Source organism: Notechis scutatus, chromosome Z, assembly GCF_049901735.1.
Source record: "Notechis scutatus isolate UNSWTSFEM ecotype Mainland chromosome Z, rNotScu1.2, whole genome shotgun sequence".
NCBI classification, from domain to species: domain Eukaryota; kingdom Metazoa; phylum Chordata; class Lepidosauria; order Squamata; family Elapidae; genus Notechis; species Notechis scutatus.
The window spans coordinates 20,664,629-20,682,173 of record NC_142025.1 but is presented as its reverse complement, the minus strand read 5'-3'; the positions used below and the strand labels follow the sequence as shown (position 1 = coordinate 20,682,173).

Sequence of the window (17,545 nt, the reverse complement as noted above, 5' to 3'; positions counted from 1 at the left end):
TTGGCTCTGCAAATAGTTGCCATTGGTTTAAGTTATCTGTCATCATCCTGTTTTGAGATTTAGCATTTTGATAGGAAATAACACTGAATCATCAACTAGCAAAAAATTCTAACAAAACAAATTGTAAAACTTCTGCAGCTTTCTCCTTTTCATGTCATTGAAAGTCAGAAAGTGTAAGGGTAATGGTGGAAATCTTTGGGAGACTGGGGCATATGTTTAGTTTTTTATAAAAGGGAGAGGTAGGTAGGTGGCAATGGAAACTATGCTGCATTAAGGGCTCATGCAGGGCAAGTGAAGTTAGATTTTTATCTCTTTGTTCTCTTGCATGGAAGTTTTGAAGAATTTATTTGCCAGTTTTGTTAGCATTAAGCAGTACCCTTTCGTGTGTTCTAAAAGTGTAGGAAATGGCACTGTCAATTTTCAGCAATCATGCTTCAAAAACCTGGCAGTTCAAGCACAAAGAACTTCAAGGAGACTAAGAAGAGGATTGCATATCTCTGCTCAATGCAGATAAAGAATAAACCTGGAAAAAATACCTAGCTGCCCTGCTTGTAGGTATTCCAAGATAATGCATGGCCTCACTTCCCAAAAATTCTCGTATAGAAGACCGAAGCACAGCTCTGCCATCTCCTCTCCTATAGAAAAAAATAAACCAAGAAACATAGATATTATTATTATTTTTTTTACACTGGGAAGAAAAAATACTTAGCAAATCCTTGCACTAGTTGATGTGATTGGCACATTTTGCTACCTGTGTATACTGCGCTTGTCCAAGTAATGTTGACAGTTGAAACAAATTAAATATGTACTAAAATTCATATTTAAATATGGATTTATTGTAGAGAACCAAAGGTTTTTTGTTGAGAGGGAGATACAATTCCTCTTAAAGATACTGATAAACAAGGAAACAGAATGGAAATAAAGGTAACACTGGAATCTGTGCTGGGCTGAATTTTACATTGCTTCATCTTCTTTGAAGTGTTTCAGATGGGAGTTTTCCAGAGGTGGAATTCAACCAGTGTTACTACCGGTTTGGTACTTTGCACCAGATGCGCGCTTTGTGCGCATGTAATACAACAAAAGCTGTGCCTCCCGGACAGGTGATAAGCGCTGCGTGCAAGTGCATAGCATTTGAAAAACGCCTTTTTTTTCCTGCTTTTTCAACCTCAGCTGTGCCGCGCAAAGCAGCTGAGGTTGAAAAAGCAGGAAATAAAGGTCAGATAAGAGCCCAGGCAGGCGGGTGGGCCAAACAGCAGCAGACACAGAACCAGTTCTGTGTCTGCTGCTCTTTAGAGCTACCGGTTCTACAGAGCTAGACAGAACCAGTAGCATCCCACCTCTGGAGTTTTCTAACTTATCTCTGGAGATGCGAAGGATTAGACCTGTGGCTTTTGGTATGCAAAGTATGCACTCAATCAGTGAATGACAGCCAAATATAACATGCTAGACCTAGAAACCTATTTTTCTCTGATGCAATGCTAGAAAGGACCACGTATGAATGCTTCACTAGAAAGCAGAACTAAGGAATCACAATGCTAAAAATCCAACCATCCAACCATCCAACTATTGAGCATTGCATATAATTTTTACATCACAAACTGTGAATAGAAACACGTAACAATATGTTGTGTAGATACTACATATTCACTGTGACACTCTGTGGAGGCAAATGTGGACTCTGAAGAAAGCAAAATGCAAAGAGTATTAATACTTTTGAACTCTGGAATTGGAGAAGACTCCTGAGAATACTGTGGACAATCAAGAAAACAAACAAAGGGATCATCAAACAAACCCCTGAATTCTTGTTCAACGCACAAATGATGAGGTTCAAATTATCCTATTCAGACATATTATATGTGAAGACTTATCTCTGTAGCAAAGACTACAGGTTGTCCTCAGCTTACAATAACAATTGAGCCCAAAACTTATGTTGTTAAGTGAGAAATTTGTTAATTGAGTTTTGTCCCATTTTACAACTTTTCTTGCCCCATTTGTTAAGTGAATCACTGCAGTTATTAAGTTAGTATTAATTGGTTAAGTTAGTAACACAATCTGTAAACACGACTCTGGCTCCTCAATTGAATTTGCTTGTCAAAATGTTGTAAAAGGGATCACATGACCCCAGGACCCTGCAATCATCAACTCTGAACCAGTTATCAAGCATCTGAAAGTAAATCACATGACCATAAGGATGCTAAGACAGTCATAAAGACATGATAGAAGACTTCAAAAACTCAAAAAGAAAAAGATGCACATTTATTCTCTGTAATGCCTGAGAGTAGAACAAGAACTAAAAGGTAGAAGCTTTGCCAAGGGGAGATTCAACCTTGAAATAAGGAGGTATTTCGGTCCATGAAAAATATAAACAGAACAGCACCTCCTTGAGTAATGAGTGTTCCATGCCAAGTTAGATAGCCATTTCGTAAGATGGTCTGGGAGGGAATTGAACCGCAGTCTCTTCCAGTCCTTGGATGCTATGATGCATTGTTGAAATTAATCCAAAACATATCAAGAACTTAAAAAATATTACACCTAAGATGTAACACACCTCGAGTATGGTGTCCTTCCTGAACCTTTGAGCTGTAGTTCCCATCTGGATCCAAATCTACAGAAAGAAGATTAGCAGTAGCAATGTGAACAACTGGTGCAGCACAGAACAGAACACCTTATGCCAAAATATCATTAATACAAATCTTGTCTGTACAATGAACCCTCAACCCAACCTGTAACACAGAAGAAATAACATGTATGTATTCTGTAGTATAAAGTTTACAAAATAATATATGTGAAATACTTAGGAGTATTGAAAACTATTACATACTAAGTCTGATTAATACTGTCATTGTTGATCATTGTTATTTTAGTTTCTGAGTTATCAATAGCAACCACATACTTGAATAGAGACAGGCCTTTTAAGACGAGATATGCAGTACCTGTTTGTATAAACGCCGATCAGGTGGGCTCTTCCATCACCCAGCTGTCCTGCCCAGCTACCAAACTAACATGAAGAATTGAGATAAAAATGTAAAACAATTATTCGCTATTCAGAAATGGCGCTAAATTGGGATTCCACATGATTGAATAAACAATATTCTCTGTATATTTTACTAGTAATTGCAATAGGCACAGGAACAGTTTGGTACAATGTTAGCACAGCCCTATGCTGTGAATGTGGAAATTGGTCTTTATGTTATATTTGCATCAGTAGCACAGAGGAACTGAAACTCAGCAAAATAAGTTCTCCTTCACTTGTTTTAGGACTTGTGTGGAAAACAGGGGAAATTCCAGGTCATAATTATGCAGAAGTATTGAACATTCAAAAGGGTTCGCAGCTTAAAAATACCACTGTAGGTTGCTTAGCATTTTAATAGACTGCTGTTGAAAAAAGTATATCCAGAAGACATGGAAATTGCCCTACATTAAAAATGTTGGGTGTTTTTCTTTGGAATTAACTGGAAATTCTTGGCAGATGACTATATCATGCTCATGTTCTAAATCAATTCTTCTCGTGTTCTGTACCTACAATCTGAATTGGCTAAGTTATGTGGGAGGAGATAGTATCAGCAAATAAAACAGCTACCATTGCCCTCTGCTTTAGCAACCAACCTTTGCAGAAAGTGTTTTGGACCAGGCCAGACATACCCATTTTGCCACCAACTAAAAATATGAAGGCAGCCTTTGGAGCCACGAGGAGCTACTGTGTTTTTCAACTAGTGTACAGATATCAGCTGCCTGGTAAGAGTCACTAGGGAGGAACAAGAATATTATGCCTCAAAATAAAAGACAGCTATGATCTGCATTCTGTTCAACAGCGCTGGAAATAAGAGAAATGATGAAATGAACTGTGCTCATGTATGTGTGTGAGAAAGTATATTATGCCTGTTGCAATGCCTGATGTTGAAAATATTGTTCACCCATAAAATATAGGACAACAATCTTGAAGAAAAAAAAAGGAGACCATGATTAGCCAACATTGTTCCCATCTGCACGCTTTAGCATTTTGATTATTTGACTGATTTACCGATTTACAAGAGAATTACAAATAAATGACTGACCACTGAATATCACTGCCATTCAGAGTACACTTAAAAACCCTGGTATTTTACAGAATGTATCAGTTTTAGCATGTAAAGCCTAAGAAAAATTCTCCTTTGTAGTTGTTGTAGTCCGCCGGCAGCCTGCGGAAACAACAGCAGAATCGGACAGTGGGGAAGAACATGAGCCAGTCCGGGAGTCTGGGGAGGACTAGGACGATGGTCCTGTGTCCGATACAGAGATGGGGCCAGGGCCATCTGGAATTATGTGCTGACTCCGGAGCTTCCAGAATCTGACAGCAGCAAAGCAGAGGAACAAAGGGAACCTGTTCTCAGTGCATGTGTGCACAGAGCTGCCAGAAGGCAAGAGCAGCTAAGACAAATGGGGCAACTCATGAGTAAGGCCCCTCCCATAAAATATAAAGGAAGTGCAAAGGAACAGGAACCTTTGCAGGAAGCAATGTTGTTCGCTCTGGTCTGTTTGGAACCTGACAGCTCCGTGGTGAATTTATGCTACGTTTGGTTTCGAAAGACTAATTGGTACTTTAGTCATTGGCAGCACTTGAAGAAAGATAAAGGTGTGTTCTTATCAGACTTCTTCCAAAGGACTTTGGTAGACTTCCATGGGACTATTTATAACTGATTGAGATTCATTACGGGCTGTGAATGACGTTGAACTAAAATAAAAGGGTTTTGGATTTAAGGTGTGTTTGTTGGTGTCCCAGGAACAGTACAGTATCAGAACAGATCAGAACAGTAGTTGGAAAGAACACACACATGTAAGATCATTTTGAAAATGTTGATAACATCTGATTAGAAAACAAGTAGTACAACTAACCTGATGGCCACCATATCTGTGAGTTAGGGGTAGAGACCCGAAGATTATTTTTGTACCACTGACAAGCTGTAGAAAGTCATCTGAGCTTGAGGCAGACATGTCTAAGTCCAGAATTTTTTCCAGGACTTCCTGAAATAGAAGGAGTATATCAATCTATGAAAATTATTAAGATGTAAAAAAAAGTTTTACATGTTAGCTGTGTGCATTATAGAAATCCATATTTTAGAGATTATCCTCCTATTTGTTCGCCGCACAATACCCATACTATTTTCCAGACTATTAGAATTTACTGTTTTCAAATGAGGTATAGTTGTTGCTAAACCTCAACTCAGAGCAGCCAGAATTGAAGGGCAGGGCACTCAAGAAAAGGTTCAGAATTACAGCCTTCCTACTCCTATTTCCAGGGAATGTTAATAGTTTTGGGTTATTCTATTTGGTGAGACTCCAGATCAGGCAGCTGTAAATATTCTTTTAGAAGCAGTCCATACTTAGGAACAAGTAGAAGGATCACAGATTTGACACTGGTAGATAAGCTGCTTTATTGTAGATAATAAAAGAAATCATATATTATATATAGATTAACCTGCTGAACACAAAATCAAGCTATATATCTGGGTCAATATCTTCTTGTCTTTTTAAGTCAATAGATTCTTAATTATTATTTTTCAGTCTTCAATTTGGAATGGATTTGTTAAATATATACCAGTAGCTTTCTCTGATAAGAGCAGTATTAGTTCCTATCTTGCCAGCTTTGGTCCCTACATATTTAGACAATAAAAGGGGATACATTTATGCAATTCTACTTAGTCAATGGAATTCGGTATAAAGAACAGGTGTCCAATTTAGTGACCTTGGACAATTCACTTTAATTAGGTAATTATCGAGTACTATAACATAAAAGCTAGGCATGGTTTATGAAATTGGAACATCATCTAATGTTTTCAGTATAATACTGCCCAAAGATACAATTGCATCAAATTGGTTGTTTTCCTGGTTATATTACATTTGTTATTAAACATGCATGTGTAATTCTCCCTCATATATTCATATTGTGGTTCTGGATCCTATTAATAATTAAAGATAAAATCCTAATGTGATAACAATGTTTGAAGAGACTAGGGATATATTCTCAGCTCAAGTGTTTATTTGCTCTTACAGGTGTACAATTTAAGCTTGTACAATTTAAGCTTTGGATACAAGTTTCTAATTAGTATTACACCTTTGCGATATCTTCAGTGATGATGGCATTTTTGTTTCTAACAATAATGGTAAACAATCTTTTGGTGCTGATTACTTATGTTCAAAATGATAGGGCTGATGAAACGCTAACTAGTTGGCTCAAAAATCAGAAAGGGGTAAGAAGTAACACCTGTCTGACAATGAAGCTAAGGAATCTCTAGGATACGGTTTTCAAATTGGGATCCATAAATCTCACAGAGTTCTGCAAGAATTTGATGGTGTTCCAGGAGAGATTAAAAGGGAAACAAATTCACTTGAATGCAGTCCATTTTCTGTTACTAGAGCTTTGATCTTGATTGTGGGTTCTGGAAAAGTTCCATGGTCCCCAAAAGTTGAACACCTCGCTTTAGTAGAGTTAGTACTAGGTTTAGGTACAATTAACTAAAGCTGTATTTTTCAAAGTTGGCAACTTTAAGATGTGAGGACTTCAACTGATCAGCTCCCCAAACACGACAAACCCTCTGACGTGAACTCAAAAGATTCCTTTATTAAGAATGCTGGCAGCCCCAGTAAAAAGTTTCTCTCACAGGCTAACAAGCCCACCCGGCTGGAAGATAAATAGTTGGCTGCCACACCTATTCATCATCTCCTCCTGCCTTTTATCCCCAGAGCTAGGGTGGGGCCTCACTAGCAGCGGTGGCTCTTCCTTCCGCAGGATTGGCCCACGCTTTCCACTGCTCTCCCCCTCTGCCCTCTGCACAGCCACACGTCAGGCACTGGACCCAGCTGTTTCTCTTCTTCTTCATCAACCACCTCCAGACCTGGGGGCTATTGACTCCCCATCTGAGGGGTGACAGATGGCCCAGGCTCTGCCTCTCTCTCTCTCTGTCTGCCAGCTTCATCCCCTGACCCTGCCTCCCACGCCGCCTCCTCCTCCTCTGATTTGGCTGCTGGAGGGGCCACAACATACTGGCTGTGGAATTATGGGAGTTGAAGTCCACATATCCTAAAATTGTCAGATTTGAAAATCACTATATTAAGAGTTAGAACATTTAGATGTATAGCCCATTATGGCAGTATTGCGATATCTAAGGGCCATGCTTAATATATATTTGGAGAATAAGCTTTACAACGGGAAGACAATAAAGTGAAGTTGTCAAGGCCATATCACATAAGTTGCATGAATTTCTGTTTTGTTTATTTTTATTTGGTGGCACAAAATGAAGTTTTCTTTCTTATTTTATAAAAGAACCTAATATTTATAAAACAGATTACATCTATTCAAGGACTTACACTTCATCTTTTATTTATTTTCTGTCTCAGAATTGTGAGAAACTTCTGCCGGCAGTTTTTAGCAACCTTGTCTGAGAAGATCCTCTGTGGAAAACAGTAATTGTGGGCTAACTTGGTATAAAACAGTTGCTAATTTACAGTGATTTCGTATCCCTGAAAATGGAATTATGCAGTTCAATCATTTTTGTGTCTTCAATGATAGGGAGAATGTCCACTGATATTCAGTTGGTAGACTGAATGTACTAGAAGAATGTCATATAACAATATTTATATAGATTATATGTTCATAAACTTCTCTTATAGATACACAGCTGCAAAGTAAAAAAAAAAAAGTGTTCCTGACCTCTGAAACAGCTACAAGTAGAACTCTGGATTTAAATGGTGTAGGATATCCAACAGAAAAAATACATTCTTGAACCTCACGAACATAATTCTCTTGAATATGATCAATGGGAAGTGTAGCTAAAGGGGAAAAGTAAATTAATTTCACACATAATTTCAAAAAGGTGCTTTTGCAGCAAAAACAATAGGTTTCTGGTTGTCTGGAAATTGAGTCATGGCAACTGGAGTTCTTTTCTTTTTTGGTTTGAAATGTTTTGCTGCTTATCCGAATAGCTTCTTCAGTCTGAGCAAGTCAGTAAAGAGACCCCATGAATGTCCTTCAGGGTAGTTTCATTTTTTACTTAATCTGAATAGGCTCCTTAACTAAGTAGGCAGAAAGTCATTAAAGGTCATTGCTCCTAAATCCTTCTCTTAGGTGAGTCTTTAAGCACTCTTGCATTAGTCCCCAGGAAATCTAGATCAGAGGTTCAATGGAGAGGTCACACTTAAAGACCCACCTAAGACAAGGATTTAGAGCAAACACTCTTAAAGAATTTTTGCACTTTTCTGATTATGACTACAAAATCCACAGTCAGCATTTTTTTTACTAACAGCATATAAACTCTTCTGGTACCCACAGATATCCACAGGAAATCTTTTTTTGACTTAATTTTTAATGTTCAATAAATTATTTAAAATAAAATGAAGAATCAAAATGTGAAACTATTGCATTGCAAAATAAAACATTTCCCTCAGCATTATCTTTGGTTATAGGATTGCTCCACACAGACACAACAGGTAATTTTAGAAAGTAAAAATAATGGGTAGCAGCAGCCCAGCGCTGCTCTGAAAGGGTGAGCGAGAGAGGAAGATAGAGTGGTTGAAGAGCAACCCCATTCGTTTCTGTGTGATTGTGACTTGTTGCTTCTACAATGGCAGTAATTTTAGGAACAATCAAATTTCCCCAAAGCAGCCATCCACAATATCTCAATGTTCCAAATATACCCAATAGTCCAATAAGCCTGACTTGGGTTTTAAAAATTAAGTCAACAATGTAATAACACATTTTCCATAGTTAGGAGATATCAAAGATCTGCTCAAAGTTATAGTAGTAGGATAATTTCTGAAAAATAGCATAGGTTTTAAATATAATCATAAATAAAAGCAGCTAACAAGCCAAGCTAAATTCACACTTAACTTTCAATGAAATAGACCGAATAAGGTAATCAGTCTTGTTGATTTTCATCAGAACATCTTTCTCTAGATCAGGGGTGCTAAACTCAATTTCACTGATGGCTGCATCAGGGTTGTGTTTGACCACGGGGGTGGGGGGATGGGTATGGCCAGGATGGGCATGGCCAGCTCATTGTCACATGTGTTGGGGGCACCTGTGGTGGCCCAAACATACTGCCAGCAAAAATAGGCTCCCAAGCTCTGTTTTCAGTTATGACAGCTTCCTGCAATGCTCTGCCAACGAAAATGGAGCTTGGGAGGTCGGAAAACAACGGAGCACCATTTTCACTGACAGAGGCATCACAGACCAGTTGTTCGCTATTTACAGGGCAGCTCTGTGGGCCAGATCTAAGCACCGCTGCTCTAGATAGCAACTACTCTAGAATAGCACTTAGGCAAATTGTTTATCCAGATAAAGTCCCTGTTATATAAATGATTCTTTCCAACAAAAATATGTAGATGTTGTCAAGGGTTATATTAATACCTGTGAACACTTCTGTGGAAAGTTTCCATTCATCCAAAGTAGTTAATTTCAGTTTCTTTTCACAATAATCTTGATCCAAAGTTGATGCATTAATGTAATTATACAAGTGGCCAAAACTATTTGCAGCAATTGTGTCAATGAGGTAACATCCGGAATGATATACCAATGTTAACAATGAAAACCACCATAAAATTGCCCAGCAGCCAGACATATTAAGTCCCACAACTTTTCTTAAATCGTGATCAATTCTGTAGGGAAACAAATGTGATAGATGTTCATAATTATCTCTGAGCCTTTACATTTATAAGAACAACTTCCTGGCAGTTTTCATTTCATACATATTTAAACAAATAGCAATTCCATTTTTCCATTCATTAATTAACAGCCAAGAAAAATCTGTTAAAATATTGTTGTGTTTTAAAGATCATATTGGAATAATCTATTATGGACAAAAATCGGAAAGATTCTGAAATAACCACAATATAGGAATAGTTGGTGAAGATGACAGAACTAGCAGAGATGGCAAAATTAACTTACTTGATTATAAAAAGATCATTTGTCAATGACTGGAAATCCCTTATGGATTTTTTGCTGAAAAAAAAATGAGAAAATGAACATGATTTATGGGTTTGAAGATTAGAAATGTAGCTTATGGAAGAAGGTATTTAAGATGTAATTTTAGAGAAAGAGGATAGAATAAAAATGTATTTATAATGATTATCAAAAAGATGGGAAACTGCTTCTTTATAATCTTTTATTTTTTATTAATTACTCAATTGTTTGGATTTTCTAATATTTTATTATTTTTATCTGGTAAAAAAAATTGAATCAGTTCGATCAGAATAGAGCTGGAAGGAACCTTGGAGGTCTCCTAGTCCAAACACCTGCTTAAGCAGAAGATCCCATATCATTTCAGTCTGCTCTCTTCGTAAAAGCCTCCAGTGATGAAGTTCCCAAATAATTTCTGGAGGCAAGTTGTTTCACTGGTTGATTGTCCTCACTGTTAGGCAGTTTCTCCTTAATTTCAGGTTGCTTCTCTTCTTGATTAGTTTCCATCCATTATTTCTTGTCTTGCCTGCTGGTGCTTTGGAAAATATATTGACTGCCTCCTCTTTGTGGCAATCTCTGATACTAGAATATTGCTATCATGTGCCTCCCTAGTCCTTCTTTTCCCTAGACTAGCCAAACCCAAATCCTGCAACCGTTCTTCATATGTTTTTTCTAACCAGGCTTTAATCATCTTAATTGCTCTTCTTTGCACTTTTCCCAAAGTCTCAACATCTTTTTTGTGACCAAAACTGGATGCAGTATTCCAGGTATGGCCTTACTAACACTTTATAAAGCAGTACTAATACTTCACATGGTTTTGATTTTGTGCCTCTGTTTATACAACTAAGGATTGGTTGCATTAGCTTTTTTGGCTCCTACTGCACACTGCTGACTCATGTTTAAGTGACATGATGTTGTGCACTAAGTGATGACCACATCAGTTAGTAAAAGAAATTCCTGCCTCAACACGATGGGCAGCGAGGGAGAAAAAAAGTCGGAGGAGACGCCGCTGCCGCTGCCGCTGCTACCGCTTCGCTCCGGAGAGAGAGGGAGGAAAGCCCGAGGAGCGCCGGCCGGGAGGATCGCTGAGCGAGAGCGCTCCAACTGTGGCTTTTTCCCTCGACTTGAGAGTTTTCCCTCGACTGCTGAGTGGGAATCTGACTTTTCCCAGGAGCGACCCAGCCCAGAGAACGATCATCCTTGGAGTCGGTGAGATTCATCCCATCCTTGCAGGGCGGTGAGCACTGGGAGCTGTGAGTCTGTCTCCAGAAGCTTGCAGCCAGGGTGTGAAGCAGACTGCCTCCTCCCTCCCGCCCCCACTTCCCTCTTCCCTCTTTTCTCTTCGCCAAATTGCTAATCCGGACTCCATCTTTTGGAAGGACAGTAACTTTGGACTTCCAATAAGTAGGGAAGTATTGTGATAACTGAACTCCTGAGAAGATTGGAAGCAATTTTATTCCCTGTGATAGAAGCAGAAGTATATTGAGGCCAGGAATGATAGAAGCAGAGGTATATTGAAGCCAGGAGTGAATGCTCAATACAAATCTGAGTCTACACAGTAAAAATATAAACTGTTAGAATTACCAGTGCAAGATGTGCCTCTTTCTCTTAAAAGCAACAAACTTTGAAAGTGTATTCAGTTAACTAGGAGGGGCCCAGAAATCTCATTCATCAAGGGAAAACAAAAACAAATAGTTTCCTGTGAGCTGTTCAATTTGTCTCGGCTGAATCAAAGTCTGCTTGCAAAAAAGGAGAGAAGATTAGTTGGTTTCCTCTGTTCTTAGAAGTGAAGCCCTTTCCTTCACTGGATAAAAACCCTTTGAACATTGTGTTACAACTTCCTGTTAACAGAGTAATAGCGATCTGCTATTCAAAGAGCAATAAATTCCTCTCATTCAGTCAACTACAGCTGCTAGTAAAACAATTAACCCGTTCCTTGCAGACTCTTAATACTACCTCATTACTTTAATCAAACACTGATTAATTCACTACCTCAAAACTTTCAACTTTTCTACCTCAGCACCTATATCAACGATTAGATAATCAATTTCTATAAAATATTTTATTAATGGTTTAATTGATTTATTGTTTTAATTGATTAGTGTGATTAGAGTGTTTAGTGCAAATAGTGTGATTACTGACTAGTTTAAAAGATCAAAATTCATGTAATTTAATTGAATAGTAAAATCAATGATTTAGTGAATTTAAATGAACAGTGTGATTAATGATTAGTGTAATTAATTGATTAGTGATTAGAGTAATTAATTGATCAGGCTGACTGTTGCTCAGGAATATTATCTGACTTGATCAGGCTGATTGTTGCTCAGGAATATTATCTGACTTGAGAGATTACTGCAATTGATTGTTTGATGTAATATTGCCTATATAGATTACCCAAAATTGTTCCTTTAATTAATTCAATCAACATACTATTTTAACAAAATCCTACGCCAAACCACAACCTAAAGAGAAGATAATCCCCACCAATGAACCACAAGACTCCTGCACATGCCTTAAATGCTACAAAAATCTAAAGGATAATGAAAACTCCATCAAATGTTCTCTGTGTAAAAAATACGCTCATCATGACTGCTTGGAATTACCTGAGCAAATGATTCAATACCTAGAATCATCCAATGAGTTTCCATATTTCTGCAAATCATGCAGACCCAAACTGGATCTGTCTGAAAGAGTTGATACCATCGAAACCATTGAAACATCCCCTACCATCGAAACCATTGAAACATCCCTTAACACCATAGTAGCATCCCTGGACGCCGTAAAAGAAAGAATATCCAACCTTGAAAAAAAAAGACACAACGCAAAAACCTGAACATCCAATAGCTACAAACCACATCTCTACCCAACAACCACAATCCGATCCAAAACCCAATCCACAAATAAACACAACCCAGACAAATATTGATATCCCAATCCTCATCAGAGAAGCCGTTGAGCGTGAACGGAAACGTCCAAACGCCATCTTATTTGGTCTAGAGGACATCAATGACAATGATGACATCACAACTGTCCGAAACATCATCAGAGATTATCAAGCATCAACCATCTCCGCTGATGAAATACTTGACATTTCCCGCATCGACCGAGAGCTCAAAAATAGAGACGGCTCTGTGGCCCCACGCTTGTGCAGGGTCATTTGCAAAAATGAATCAAGCAAACGTAAATTCATTTATACTATAAACTCACTCGCCAAAACCAACACCAACCATAAGAACCTCCGTTGCCGCCCTGACCTAACCATACAGCAACGTGCCCGCTCCCGTGCACTCCGCATTGAACTCAAAAACCGTCTAGACAATGGAGAGAAGGACCTGTACATTGACTACCATGCTGACTGTATCAAAAGTAAGCCACGCAACTCAATACTCAGCTTCTACCCTCAACCACAACCCTACCTCAACCGATCCACCATCACCCAAGACTAGGCACGCTCGCCCCAACTACCTCAATTCCAACTACTGCCGGCCTTAAATGCAAACTACTCAATGCAAGAAGCCTCGTGAATAAAATACCTGAATTTCTCATCCTCCTAAATTTGGCTAACTTCGACATTATATTTGTCTGTGAAACATGGCTCAATGCATCTCTCCCCGACTCCATTACCACAGTAAGAGACTATCATGTTTACCGATCAGATCGTGAAAATCGTCGAGGAGGTGGTGTTGGTATATTCTATAAAAAATCCTTACATCTAAAAAATATCCAAGTTACCCAGGAGCTTGCTCTTCCTGAGACCATCATCTGTGAACTATCCTTAAATATCACAATTCGATTCTTACTATGTTACAGAGCACCTGATTATGACATCGAACATGTAAACAAGCTAAATACATTACTAACATGGGCTGCATCCTGCCCATACCCTTTTATCTTTCTTGGTGATTTCAATCTACCGCATATTGACTGGACCCTAAATGATTGTACAACTGAAATCATACACACAACCTTCTACAATGCTATTACAAATCTGGGACTGGAACAACTAGTAACCAACAACACTAGACTAAACAACTGCCTCGATCTCATCTTCTGCAATAGTTTGAATTTAATTTACGGAATACAAACTAAAGAACCCTTTTCCAGTAGTGACCACAATATGATTGACTTTTGTCTCAACATACGTCCACACAAAAATCACCACAATGATGTAATCCCCAATTGTAACTTCAAAAAAGGCAACTATGATCTTATAGACAACGATCTCTCATCCCTGGATTGGCAATCTCTATTTACTGGATGCAATACTGTTGAAGACCATTACAACATATTTTTACTTGAAGTCAAAAGAGTCATCAAACTATATGTACCAACAACAACTCCCAAAACAAAACAAAAAAGCAGATTACCCATATCAATAAGAAAACTTCAATCCAAAAAGAGATCACTCTGGAGGAAAAACAAATCTGGTCACGTTGCCAATTTCAAAAACCGATACAAAAATTTATGCCACCAGATAAAGACTGAATGCACCAATTATCACATTAAACAAGAGGCACCAATTCTAAGCACCAATTCCACCCGTGCTTTTTACAATTTTGTAAACAACAAACTAAAAGACTCAAGGTCCATCCCTCCCTTGATAGGAGCGTCCTATCAAATCCAGTACCTGTCAATAGTGGTGTCCCCCAAGGCAGTGTTCTAGGACCAACTCTCTTCATACTCTACATAAACGACCTCTGTGATCATATTAAGAGCAATTGCGTTCTCTTCGCTGATGATGTAAAGCTGTTCAATACCACAGACAATACTGCTACCCTACAAAAAGATCTTGACTATGTATCAGAATGGTCAAACAAATGGCAACTTCAAATCTCAACAAATAAATGCTCTGTCTTACATATTGGCAAAAAAAAATAATCAGAAAATAAAATACAAGCTGAATAGTCAAAAACTTGTTGATGACCCAAGCTCTGTAAAGGACCTTGGAATACTCACCTCTAATGATCTAAGTGCTAGAGCCCACTGCAACTACGTAGCCAAAAAGGCATTAAGAGTTGTTAACCTAATCCTACGTAGCTTTTTCTCTGGTAATATCACACTACTAACCAGAGCATACAAAACATTTGCTAGACCAATACTCGAATAAAGTTCATCAGTCTGGAACCCACATTACGTATCTGATATTAGCACAATTGAGAAAGTCCAGAAATATTTCACAAGAAGAGTTCTCCACTCCTCTACTCGTTGTAGAATACCTTATGCCACCAGACTTGAAATTCTAGAACTAGAAAACCTTGAATTACGCCGTCTTCGGTCTGACTTAAGCATGGTATATAAAATCATACATTGCAATGTCCTACCTGTCAGTGAATACTTCAGCTTCAACCATAACAACACAAGAGCACACAATAGATACAAACTCAAAGTAAACCGCACCAAACTTGATTGCAGGAAATACGACTTCAGCAATAGAGTGGTCAATGTCTGGAATACTCTACCCGACTCTGTAGTTTCTTCCCCCAAACCCCAAAAACTTTAACCTTAGACTGTCTACTATTGACCTCACCCCTTTCCTAAGAGGTCTGTAGGGGCGTGCATAAGCGCACCAACGTGCCTACCGTCCCTGTCCTATTGTTTCTCTTATTCTTTTATTTTTCTTATATGTACCCATTTCATGTATTCACAACTATGTATACACTTATACTTATTATCTTGTAAACAATTGGCAAATCAAATAAATAAAATAAATAAAAAATAAATAAACCATCATTAACCTAGGGCTACAGATCAGACAGGTCTGTTTTCTCTCAAAGTATTCACATAATCATGATCATAGGTTCACCGTGGATTACCAAAAGTCAATGATGGAATCAAGTCCCTGTGCAAATAGTTACATTTTCTTCAATCTTTCCTGATATTATTTTCAGTGGCTGTATCATGTTTTGGCTATATTTACCACTGAATAACATTCTGATTTATCAATTCAAGCAAATTAGTACTATTTCCTGGCATAAAGGTGATATTTCCAACTGGAAATTGGGCAGTTTTGTAAAAAAAAAAAAAAAAATCTGTGTTCTTATTCTGGATTCCTTTTAAGATGTTGATTTTTAGCTTGGCATGACTTCACTAAATAACTTCACCCTGAGTATCTAAGAGACAGTCTGCCTCACTATGAAACAAAAGATAGTCTTTGGTTAGTGATGGTGACTGAGACAGGGATTTCTGTCACTAAGTGATGCAGATATAACACCCAACATCACATGGTGCTAGTTTCCCAGCACCATCATTTGAACGTGATAGGAAAGAGAGGATGAGAATTACCATCATACAAATCCTAACCCCTCCAAAGTTAAATATTCTCAAAAACATTCTCAACGATCCACCTCATACTGGGAACCCTTTCTTGAACTATTACCACCTGGCAGATGGTACAGAATAATAAAAACAAGGACAAATAGGCTGAAAAACAGCTTCTATCCCAGAGCAGTAGCTCTTTTCAATTCTGCTATATAGTGCAGTGTTGGTGTGGTGTCAGGGATTTTCGGTTCAATGTGTGAAGGGTGAAGGATGTGTGTTTGTGTTTATTTTCATGGTCATGGTCATGATGTGCATTGAAGATGATGTTTGATTTTGTTGTACGAGGTGCAATGACAATAAAATAAACTAACGCCCCCAAAGTTAAATATCCCTAGGATATTGAAGAATTCCAAAGACAATGAAAATGAGGAAGAAGCTCAAATACAGTAACACAGCAATTTTGTAGACAGGACATTCTATCAGTGGTCAAGGAGTCTCAAGCTTTTATCCTGTACAAGGCCAAACTATAATAGTTTCAGATTAATCAGTAGCATCTAGTACCATGATGGTGAACCTATGGCACGCGTGCCAGAAGTGGCATGCAGAGCCATCTTTGCCGGCACGTGAGCTGTCACCCAGAACAGGTCCACTGCGCAGGCACGCACGCCGCCCACCCGCCAGCTGATAATCGGGTAACTGCCACGTATGTGCGGGAGCAGGGCATATGCAGGATACACATTCCGTGCGCACGTGTAGGGGATTGCACGTGCATGTGCAGAAACGCATGGCCTGCATGGGTCACACACAAATGCACATGGGAGCGTGCATGCATTTCCTTATGGATGCTGGCACGCATGCATGCACACTTTTGGCACACAAAGATGGAAAGGTTAGCCATCACTGATCTAGTAGATCTGAGTTTACATTATCATTTGCTTGTTGATATGACTGAGGCCAGCCAATGATTGTTTAATTCTAGGGAAATTATTTTATTTGCCTTTTTTATACACAATGACAAATCTGTTCAGTGAATATTGTAATTATATATAAGTGGCATGTAGAATATTGCATCTAGTTCTAGGTGCCATACTTTGGAAAGAAGATTGACAACCAAGGTGACATGGGACATAGAAGGAGAAATCGGTAAGAAATGGTCAGAGGTGCTAAGTAAGTTTAAACCCAAAGAGAAGATTGGACATGTTTTATTTTTTCAAGAATCAGGACTATAATGTAGATGAAGTAAAACAGTATAGGGCACAGAACAAAAAAACATTGGATTTAAAGGAATTGATTTCAATTAGATAATGGGGAAATGCCTGAATAGAACCACTGAGCAGAATGCCAGTAGAACAGTAG

General features: G+C 38.4%; 1 protein-coding gene across 43 annotated transcripts in view; it reads right to left on the bottom strand.

Moving 5' to 3' along the window:
* The window catches only part of LOC113414989 (uncharacterized), a 49,439-nt gene that overhangs the window by 28,747 nt on the left and 3,147 nt on the right, over positions 1-17,545 (bottom strand). For 27 of the 43 annotated variants that reach the window (XM_087946690.1, XM_087946687.1, XM_087946692.1 and 24 more), the window contains 7 exons: positions 9,920-9,973; positions 9,383-9,630; positions 7,688-7,806; positions 4,873-5,001; positions 2,934-2,998; positions 2,549-2,605; positions 537-635 (listed from right to left, as the gene is read on the bottom strand). In XM_087946690.1, the coding sequence (XP_087802816.1) occupies positions 537-635; positions 2,549-2,605; positions 2,934-2,998; positions 4,873-5,001; positions 7,688-7,806; positions 9,383-9,593 (680 nt within the window). In that variant the 5' untranslated portion in view covers positions 9,594-9,630; positions 9,920-9,973. The remainder of the gene's footprint in view (positions 1-536; positions 636-2,548; positions 2,606-2,933; positions 2,999-4,872; positions 5,002-7,687; positions 7,807-9,382; positions 9,631-9,919; positions 9,974-17,545) is intronic. The other 16 variants (XM_087946688.1, XM_026672143.2, XM_087946708.1 and 13 more) reach the window with 3 other exon arrangements.